An 11170-nucleotide genomic window follows, 5' to 3' on the forward strand; every position below is an offset into this window, starting at 1 on the left:
TCAAAACAGACAGACCAATACAATGTCACAGCCCCGCCTGCCTTCTCGCGCAGGCCTGTTTAGGGTGGTGACGATGAGAAATGGGCATTCTAGAAGACAAAGAGTTTTATACAGCCAGGTAATGGAGTTTCCAGAGAGCCCTGCATGCATCCAGAAATAGAACTAGCAGACAGCGAAACAGAAAAGTTCTCTGGCGGTATTTGCATGTATAAAGGTCTGTGTGGTATATCATATAGTGTCTTAATACTACGCCTGGGTATGCCTGTGGACGTGGCAGTCTGTTGCATATTGCCAGCCCCTGCCTTTCACCGGGGGAGGAAAGGAGCAGTCAATCGCTTGGGGAATGCAAGGGGTCGGGTTGGTGAGGAGATGCTGCAGGGCTCAAGGGTTGCATTGCTTTGCAGTCGCACCGCCGAGGTGACATGATGTCATAGGTTTTGTCCACGCCTAGTGCAACATGGGAACACAGGAGGGCGCTCTCACAATCAGTCTGGAATGTGATGAGGTCATTTGGAATGTCGAATGTTCCGTGGAATGTAAGGGTGGACCGGAGCTGGATGAGGATGGAATGTAAAATGGCGTTATTGCTCCGTGTCGTCGATGGATCATTATGTCTCCTGTGATTTGTTCGCCGGGCTCACCATTCAAGCTGTACGCAATGCTATGCGGTATTGTGCTCCGTAACTTCTAGCGGTCTACGACGTCATGGTGACGGGGTGCGTGCAGCCAAAGTTAGACGAGGAGACTATGACTTGGGACATTCGTTGGTCAAGACGACTGACCCGAGTGGGCTTTGAGGCTGAAGAGCAGAGCAAAATGGCAAAATGATGCACTGGTCTTACTCCCATGCATTTTGTTTTATATTGATGCGGATCATTTGAGGTTCAATGTCAATAATTAAACAGCCTATAGCAAACAGGGTTTATGTTACCATATATGCACACTACGTATTTATATGAAGATGAGTAAATGACAGTGTCACACCATTGAAACAAGTCCACAGCAGACATGCAAGAGCAAGAGCAGGTTCAAACATTAAAGTGAGTGCATGTTCGTTTTAAAGGGCCATCGCCTGTGCGTTGAGTGATCGGTGGTATTTAAAGGGACAATGCTCTGCAAGGATCCAGCTTTAAAACCAACTAAAGACAAAATGCCACGACATCCAACAAGACGGGGAGAGACGATCAAGAGGCAAAGAGAGAAGAAGAGAGTCGAGGAAAAAGATTAACAACAGCAGAAGGATGAAGGAACCGCAAAAGAAAAGGAAGATCAAGAGGAAGATTAAGAGACCAGATTGTGCCAGGTAGAAATCAAAAGATGGTAACCTAAAATAGATCCATTAACTGAGCAGGGTTGGGGGTTCTCTTTCCCGGAGCTGACAAGTTACGTGAGCTTATGGGCTACCAATCAACTTGGAGAAAAGATGGCAACGGTCATCAATACTTCTCTGCGCTGTTGCTTCCCAGACTGTGAAATTATCCTTTTTCCTTTGTTGATGTTGTAAGCAATCTATTATTTGATTACTATTAGGCTGAAATTACCATTTACTTTACTCGTAATTTATGTTTGCTTTTTGTCAGTCCCCCCCCCCCCCCCGAAGAGACCAGATAAGACACACACGCATACAAAGTGTGAAAGAAAGCGAGGACGAAACCCTACAAAATAAACTGTAAAAAAGCCTGATGTAAAAGCTCTGCACGAGAGCGGAGTAAAAACAAGAAAACAAATAAGCAACAATGAAATAACCAAGGTTAAAAGAATTAACCGAGTGAGCACCAATAAATGAATGGACAAAATAATTAAGAAAATCAATTAGACCAAACTCTGGTTAAAGCTTGAACTTAAGCGTGAACTTAAGCTTCACTTAAATCCAAAAGAAGTAAGTGTTTTTTTCGTAGTGACTGTGGGTACAGTAAATGAAGATGACGGCGGCGTCACTTGTAGGTAGGCCGGGGTGGTGACTAGAACACTCATGATGAACACTGATACGAAAACAGTGAGTCAGCCCCCAAAAGCCTCACAGCCCTGTTCCCGCTGATGCGTTGTTTTGCTGCAACCGGTGGATGGAGGCACCGCATCCCACCCGATCCTCCACCCCCATCCCTGGATGTCTTTAACCACACAGAGTGCGCGCGCGCGTGTGTGTGTGTGTGTGTGTGTGTGTGTGTGTGTGTGTGTGTGTGTGTGTGTGTTTGTGTGTGTGTGTGTGTGTGTGTGTGTGTGTGTGTGTGTGTGTGTGTGTGTGTGTGTGTGTGCTCCGGGAGAGGTGAAATACCGGGGGAGATAAAGGTGGAGGGTTTGGGAAATGGTGTGGGGGTGGTTGGGTGGGTGGTGCGGTGGGGTTGGGGGGAGAGGGGTCGAGGGCAACGGCAGGGAAAGCTGAAAAGTTCTCAAGGAGCTGCGAGAAGAAGTCTTGTCAAAACAATGGTCCACTCCGTTCTTCCTGCCTCGCTTGCGCCTCGCCCCCCCCCTCCCCTCAGTTTAATCATGGGAAATCGGATGATAGCAACATCTCTCGCTCCTTCTCCTCAGCCTCCCCCTCTCCGTCCCTTGAGCCTCACCCCACTATATTCCCTCTCTTCCCTGTTTGCGACCGCCTCCCCCTTGCCCGGTTATAAGGAGGTCTCAACGCAGAAGTAGGGGGAAGCCGGATGAGAGGGCGAGGGCTTCACCGGCCTGTCTCTGCCATGGTGCAGGGGGTGGTGGTGGTTCTGGTGATGGTGTGGATGATGATGGTGGTGAGGCTTCGGGTTGCTGGGAGTTACTGCCTTGCTGCTGCCTCTGTTGCCGTGTATGGATATGGAGCTGCCGCCGCCGCCACTGCCGCCGCCGCTGCTGCTGCTGTTGTTGTTGTTGTTGTTCCTGTTGCAGGGGGTCACTGGGAGGCTGTATTGGCGGTATGGGCGCGTGGGGCGAGTGCGGACTGGGGGCTGGGGCTGGGTGGGTGGGGGCGGCGGCTTGCGGAGGGCCGGGTGCAGGTGCTGGTATCTGCTGAGCTCTGATTCGTCGTCCACGTCAGTGTCGTCGATCAGCGGAATGTTGTGGATAAGGTCGTTGATGAGGAACTCCGGGTGGGCCATGAAGTTGTGGATGGAGTTCCGGGATTCCGGCTTCTCCCGGCCCTCGTACAGCGAACTACGGAACGCTTTCACCACTCGCATCTGGGAGAGAGAGAGAGAGAGAGAGAGAGAGAGAGAGAGAGAGAGAGAGCAAGGAGGGGAGAGAGGGCGAGAGAATATGGGAAAGAAAGAAAAAGAAAGTGAAACGACAGAAAGGGAGAGAAAGGGCATAGAGGAAACCCAGAGACAGACGGAAGCATCCTCCAGCAGACAAACAGATTCAGTGACGGACAGACAGACACTCAGGACCAGGTGGAGACAGAAAGGGTTTTCAAGGACACCTCAGTTAAACTACCTATCGAAAGTTGCATTGTTATTGAGTGGCAACGGAGGAATGTACCTAATATGAGCTGTAATTGGAAATATTGACTTCCATCCTTATTTTCAACTTACCTTCGATGTTGTCAATCAATGAAATCTACCCATCTTTCCCTCTATCTATCGGTCGATCGACAGACAGATGACAAGAGGAGATCTATCATAATTCATTGTTACATGCCGGCCACCTGATCCTGTGAGTCACTAAAACACAAAAGTGAAAAAGAAAAATCAATGAACAAAAGTTGAGTTGAGTTGGCTAATGACACGTGTTGTTTATTTGTCAGTTCCCTCACGTCAGTCAGACCAAACAAGACAAGGGGCATTCACGAGCCACCAACACAAAGACCACAGAAACCACACATCATCCACATCATCCACACTTGGATTGCGTGTGAGTGTGTGTGAATGTGTGTGTGTGTGTGTGTGTGTGTGTGTGTGTGTGTGTGTGTGTGTGTGTGTGTGTGTGTGTGTGTGTGTGTGTGTGTGTGTGTGTGTGTGTGTTTGCATCGGTGTGTGCATGCGTGCAAGTGTGCTATAGCGCGGGAGGAGGTGTTTAACACTCAATCGCACATACATTAGCCCGCTGGTTGGTGCATGTGAAGCTGGTTAGACGCAGATGGAGGATGGTGAGTGTGTCAGATCAGTGCACGGTGACCCAAACGTAATTCGCTGAAATGAGCAGTGATGTACACACACACACACACACACACACACACACACACACACACACACACATACACACACACACACGCACACACATACAAACACTCCAACCAAACACATATTCATGCAGCAGAAGTCAAAGCGCCGGCGGAGGGGGGGGGGGGGGGTGGGGGGTAGGTAGGTATTCCCCCCGTTCCAGAACATGTGACTTGGGAGTTGACATCCACATGCACCGTCAAGGTGTCAGTCATCGATGCTGACTATTTAAGGAAAGCTTGTTTATATGCGCACACACCTAGAGGCAAGCAGTGACTCAGTCAGCCTGTCTGCTGACACGCGCATAGATATGCACGCAAAACGTGCTCCAGCCATGCAGCAGTGGAGGAGAGGAGACGGAGAGAAAGCGAGAGAGAAGATGGTTGGTGATGCTGCTGAGGATGGTGATGATGGTTAGACTGCCTCTGCAGGGTAAGAAAGACACAGAACAAAACTGAATCAAAACGGAAAAGTCTTTCAAAATGGAAGAGGGGCGCAACAGAGAAGCGATGGGTTAGAAGAGTTTGTGTGTGATCAGGCTGGTCGCCGGGAGTGGAAGTTGCTTTGCCTAAGAATGCTCAGTGGCCAGCGCAGGCATCAGTCCTGTCACACAAGGAAAGGCAGCCGGGTCATGCCACATCAGCCCATTCTTCCACACTCTCTCACTCTCTCTCTATCTCTATCTCTCTCTCTGTCCCCCTCGTGCACATACACACAAACACAACAGTTCAGAGTAAGGGTCATGAGTGCACTTTAAGGCATAGTATGCAGTGTTTTGTGATGTATGTGTGCATAAACACGTTCCTTTGCCATGGCAGTCGGTCCATGCACCCTCCGCCCTCAAGCCCAAAACAGAGGAAAAGAAGCAGCATGAGCTCGAGAAAAGGAACAGAAAGAGTTCAAATGCAAACAAAAGCGACACACTGGACAGGAACAGCTGGAACCGTACATAGAGACAGTTTGGCCAAGTGAGGTTTGACACAGAAGCATTATGTCAACTGCAACACTGACTGGACACCGACTGAAATTCCAAATTGTGGTTATGAATGAATGAATGTCATGACACAGCAGCTGAATGGAGCTCGGTGCTGCAGTTGGCCAAACTGGGGATGCGGTCTCTATATATGACTCTGGCACATGTGACGGACAGAAAGACAAGACAAGACATACAGACACAGACAGACGGACAGACAGACGGTCAAGCAGTAGGTTCAGTGCTTATCTGTTTTTCCAAAGAGCCTGTCAGACAGTAGAAAAACAACTCATGCAGACTGAGAAGGTTTCAGAATGTTACTTGCTCCCTTGGTTTGGTGCTTGTTCTGTTGGCATTTTGCCTCCGAGAAAGGAGTAAACTTTCGAGTATATTACACCCACGGTGTGACCAGAGAGGCCTGTAGGCCAGTGCACTGCTGAGCAATTCTCTCTACCTCGCTTTCTCTCTCTCTCCATCTCTCTCTCGCTCCCCCTGTCCCTGTCTCCCCCTGCTCACTTTTTCAGCAGCAGTGCTAAATGGAAAAACGTGATGGTTAAAAAACAATTTGGAGTGGGCATTAAAAAAAAAAAAAAAAAGGAGAAAAAAAAAGAAAAGGCACTGGGAGGTAGAGGCCGCCGTGTGCAGAACAAAGGCTGAAGAGAAGAAACAGGAAACAGCAACACAAACGCACGCAGGGATTGGAGAAGCTGTGAGGTGGATGATAGGTAGATGACTACCATCTCCCAACGTGCGAACCCAACACCAAGCACCCTGCCCGCCCCGCAACAGGACGTCAGAAGACGGCATCTGAATGAGGAACTTTCCTTAACTTGTTCCAAGCACTTTTCATACCTCAAAGTAGTCCTGCCACTTTTTGTCACCATTATGGAATAATGCAAGTGAAGAATTTGAGCTGGTTTGGACATGAGATTGTTTTTTTTACCCTCAACCTCCAACCATCTAAAGGCTAAAAATGAATGAACTACATCTACATCCCTCCCAAACCTCCAGATAACAATGGGCGAAGAAGGTGCATTTTCCCTGTCTGGAATGAAAGCAAACTGGATCCATGTATCTGCCAAAGCGATCCAGAGGCCTCGCTAAGGCCGGCACAGATCGGGTGGAGAAAAGCAATGTTATGTGAAAAGGAGAGAAGTTTACTCACAGGAAGTTTGAAGAAAAAAAACAAGATAGTAGAGGACACTTGTCTTGGGGCTCCTTCCTTACCTAAAGATGACAGATCTGGACGTACAGATCGGCTTCGTTCTGTCATGGGGCACAGTGGCGGGTCTGAGGGCCGCAGTGGGCTCAGCAATGAACTGTTGGGGTTGAGTTGGAAAGCCCTGACACACTCTAAAGCTGAGCAGCCGGGGGAAACGGAAGAGGTCAATGTGCTTTGATATGGACGATTGAACAACCCTGGTCGCTACCCGGGGTAAGGCCAAGGACAGACAGCATTTACAAATAATTGTTACGGTTTCTTTTGGGATATCATGTGGGTGTGGCCTGCCACAGACAACTGCACCTCAAGCCTGGGAAGTTGGTTCGGTTTGTTTTATCCTAAAGTCGTCAGTGATTCATAAACATCTGCGGAAACCCCGCCCATCTGATTTCTTTAGAGGTGGAAAATCCGGGTTCAGAAAGATAAATTGCACTCGGATTTGGGGTCAAGTGGGGCATTTGCTAAATAGCAACTAATGAAATCCGCTGGATCAGTGCATGGCTGGAGCAAAAACATGGCAGGACTTTTATTTTCTGAACCTGCAGTCTTCCCACTTCCGGATTTCTTGATGGTTTGATACCATACTTTTTCCTTTCTATTGCAAATACTATTGGACCAAAATCTGCCTCAAAACTATAGGAAGTGATCAGGAAACAGCGAGCCTGGGGCACACTGAATTCCAGTTCTAATATTTTTCTCCTTCACATTCCTCTGTCAACTCAGTGTCAATCTCATCGTAAAGTCCCGATTTGTATCTCTGCTGTCATACTTTAGTAATCAAGCATCAAGGAAGGAGAGAATGATTGATTACGTCATTGAAGGCCAGATATTCCCAACGTTCTATAGGGAAAATATCTATCGAGAAAACAGCTGGTACCCGGTATGGTGTCAGCTGCCCCCGCCCACCCCTACCCCCGGTGGCCAACCCTGGAACTACACTGGCGGTGAGCAAAGTGTGGAGCAACGGAGGGAGGGAGGGAGGGAGAAGCAACTGAGAAGGAGCCGTGATTGGACAGATGAAACAAGCGGATGGAGGAGGCCGCACAGACACGCACATGCGTGCACACACACGCACAAACACATATACACACTCGCACACACACACACACACATTCACGAACACGTCTACAAAATTTGCAGCTGTAGGTGTACGTGTGTACACATATTCCCGGTCAGGCACACACACACACACACACACACACACACACACACACACACACACACACACACACAGACACGCACACACACACACACACACACAGACAAACATACAAAGACACGCTCACACGTTGAAACACAGAACACACAGAAACCAATCCACAGCCACTACCGGGACACGGCAGCGGTTCCACGTGCACACGTACACAGACGCACGCAGAACTGACATACAAGGGAAAAGAAAGAAAACATGGAAGATGGGCCGATGTTTCCCTACTCAGGAGATGGATGGAAGGAAAGTAAGAGGGATGAGGAGAATGACAAATGAAACTAATTAGTAAACTAAAAAAAAAAAAAAATGAAGAAAACTAAAGAAACCTTATCAATATGCTACACAAGTGCCTGTATTTAGATCCGGTAAAATCTAAATACCTCGAAAAAGTCTCTACAAAAGAACAATTCTATTATTCATTTACAATTACAATTACAACACATTTCCAAGCATGTTTTGCGGTTGACTTCAAGCCAACTGGCAACCTGAAAAACCGCCCAAATTTAGAGAAACGAGAAGGAGACAACATTGATGGAAAGAAAGGTAAAGGTAAAGAGAGAGAGAGAGAGAGAGAGAGAGAGAGAGAGAGAGAGAGCGAGAGAGAGAGATAGAGAGAGGGAAATATTTTGAGGCTTTGCAGACATCGGGGAAGAGAGAGAGTCAAACTTGTGACGTCAGAGCTGTTACATAAAAAACACTGTTACATAAAACAAAGCACCAAACTTAAACAAGTCAAACAGAAAGAAAGAGAAAATAAGGAGGCCGGAGCAATTTGGAGAGGGGGGGAACTTCAGAGGTGAGAGCCTGGGAAACAGCAGTGCATCATGGGGCTTGGCATATACTCAAAGGTTTACCGCCTAGGAGCGTCGGCAAAGATCAAATCTCAGCACTCTCATGATGGCAACCACAGTAAAACGGGCGAATCACGTCAAATCACATCACGCTTACCGCTCTACGGTTGAATAAGCGGGCGAGTATTTCAGATGGTAAACCTCAGTAACCACGCTTGACCTCATTCACAGACAGAAAGTAACACGTAGTGCGGGAGGAGTCACCATTTTCACTCTGAACGCTCGGCTGTATCCAATTCTTTACACCCGGCCAGGTCGCCGCTTCCTGTTTTATTCCCTTCTAAAAGAAATAAAAATTTCTGACAATATTTACTCTTCCTTGAACTCTGAGTTTGGTTCTGATATTGGGGTTTTGGCTCCAGAACAGTGGTCATAACAGCTCTCTGACAGAAAGAGAATGGTGAGACGCCCCCAACAACAACCAACATGGAACAACAAAACACACTCTGGACTGGGACTGGGACTGGGACTGGGACTGGGGTCACACCAGACCGGACCAGACCATTCCAGACCAGAACGGACCACACCGAACCGGACCAGACCAGAGGGGAGTCGACCCGGGGCACAGCCAGTCAAGACTGGGGTGCTGCTTGAGAAGGGAGGGTAAAGAAGAGAGAAGGAGACGATGCACAGACACGAGCAGCGAGGGGGACCGCGGGGAAAACACAACCATAGAGAACATTACTGCAGTCCACGTGCCGTGCAGCAATGCGTATATATGTATGTGTGTGTGTGTGTGTGTGTGTCTGTGTGCGTGTGTGCGTGTGTGTGTGTGTTTGTGTGTGTGTGTGTGTGTTTTCATCTGGGTGTGTATGCTCGTGTACGTGCGTTCGGCGGACTCACTCCCGGGGGCTGGGCTGGTATTGGCTGTAGCGGTGGAGAGAGCTACATGAGAGGGGGTAGAGATAGTGTTTACGTCGTGGAGCTGACTGAGCACGGAGGAGCGCCGCCTCACCGCGCCCTGAAACGAACCGCTTCGCTTGAACGTGCTCACTACCTCCATCTGCAGGACAGAGACAAAACAGCAACACTCAGTGCGGGCAGACAGGTTGTTCTGGGTGTGTGTGTGTGTGTGTGTGTGTGCTCATGTGTGTGTGCGCATGTGTGTGTGTGTCTTTGCACATACACGGGTATGTGGCAGTTTTATCCGCACGGTAAAATCGGATTTCGATTCCTCCTTATAGTCATCAACGATGCTCCGTTGTTATGTGTTGGACTTCTGGACATAGTCAATAACGGGTCATCAGTTTTTTTTATTCTGAATTAACCATCTCGGTAAGGTCTCAGCAAAAATTGAGGATTGTTACATCCACCCAGGTTACTGGTAAATATGGGTGTGTGTGATTGGTGTACATGGTAATTACAAATTTGTTAAATTTGACAAAATTTAACAATGTAAAGAGATACTAACTACTAAGTTCAATGCAGATACAGTATATGTTTTGATGTGTGCGTGTGTGTGTGTGTGTGTGTGTGTGTGTTTTCTGCCTTTTGTGTGTTCACACACTGAGCCCTACAGGCCGTCTAATGAGGGAAATCAGCCACATTGTTCAAATGAAGGCACTCAAGCCAAGCGTGAGATGCCTCTCTAACACGGCCTGGAGACTTTTGGTCGATGGCATTCGCACTAATGACGGTCACAATGCGGCTTGTAGTGGTTTTTGACCTCATCTATCTACTCAGACATACGCTTTTATATGAAGCCGTGTTTGATTTGATCATTTGATTAATCGTCAGCACCTTCTCCATTCAGTCAATTTTAGAACGCACACACAATCAAGCACATACTGTACAATCATTTGTGTACTCTACATTATGGACCCTATGTCTCCTACTATATGGCTATGATGATACCACCTTAATAGGAGAGTTATAAACAGACATTGGATGCTCTAGTTCACTGTGTCAGAAGGAAAAATCATTAGTCATCATGTTTGGCACAAGTCAGTAAAATAGGACAGGAAGAAAGAGAGAGATTACTTTTGAAAGACAGAAGAAAAGAGGCAATAAACAGACCGTGTCTACACTATTTCTGCAGAGGTTTGAGAAGAATCACAATGAAATGCATATTCTAGACTTTAGAGATAATTCACTCCCTGGAATGCATCGTGCAGGACAGTACATTCCATGTTGTGGTTTTGCTCGTACAGCTTAACAGCACAACAAAATGATTTATTTTCATTGTGGTTTTTGATTTTTTCATATCATCATTCCGTCAGAACTTTCCAGCGCTAGGTCCGGGGTGACACCGCTATCTGCGCTGCACGCTCAGCACATTCAGAGGGAAAAGTCCTATTAAACTGCCAGGGGAACCGCGGCCATCTGAGCAGCAGGAAGTGACATCACAGTCGGCATGCTTCTGACAGAGCTTCTGGCTCAGGGGTCGGCCCGGGCCACAGTACCTGGGTCTGGATGCGGTTGAGGCCTCGGAACCAGAGGATCTGTCCGCGCCTCAGCTCCCTTTCGGCGCAGTCGATCTCCTCCTCATCCTCCGCCAGCTCCTCCCCTTCCTCCTCCCCGGGTTCCAGTCCCAGTCCCGCCTCCTTCAGACATGGCAGCCTCTCCGTCGGCACCGTGGCGATCAGCTGCCGCCAAAAAGAGACAACGGTCAGGCATTGTACTGCTCTAGCGGGAAAATGGGATGTTACCAAAAAACAGAAACCCAACCCCTAACGAAGGTTACGTCCCTCCAAAGTTGTGTTGACGGAGCTGCGAGACCCCGACATACCTGTCCCCAGAGAAGCTCTCCCACTCCCACGAAGAGACACCAGAGCC

At 48.2% G+C, this 11170-nt stretch overlaps 1 protein-coding gene across 1 annotated transcript in view; it reads right to left on the reverse strand.

The window, feature by feature from the left end:
* Positions 1 to 2612: 2612 nt before the first annotated feature.
* The window catches only part of atp2b3b (ATPase plasma membrane Ca2+ transporting 3b), a gene marked incomplete at both ends in the record, with an annotated part of 27340 nt that continues 18782 nt past the window's right edge, over positions 2613 to 11170 (reverse strand). The window contains 3 exons of the mRNA XM_080015317.1: positions 2613 to 3161; positions 10798 to 10980; positions 11124 to 11170. The exon at positions 11124 to 11170 is cut by the window's right edge and continues 61 nt beyond it. Of these exons, the coding sequence (XP_079871443.1) occupies positions 2613 to 3161; positions 10798 to 10980; positions 11124 to 11170 (779 nt within the window). The remainder of the gene's footprint in view (positions 3162 to 10797; positions 10981 to 11123) is intronic.

The sequence above is a fragment of the Zeus faber genome (genome assembly GCF_960531495.2).
Source record: "Zeus faber genome assembly, chromosome: 15".
NCBI lineage: Eukaryota > Metazoa > Chordata > Actinopteri > Zeiformes > Zeidae > Zeus > Zeus faber.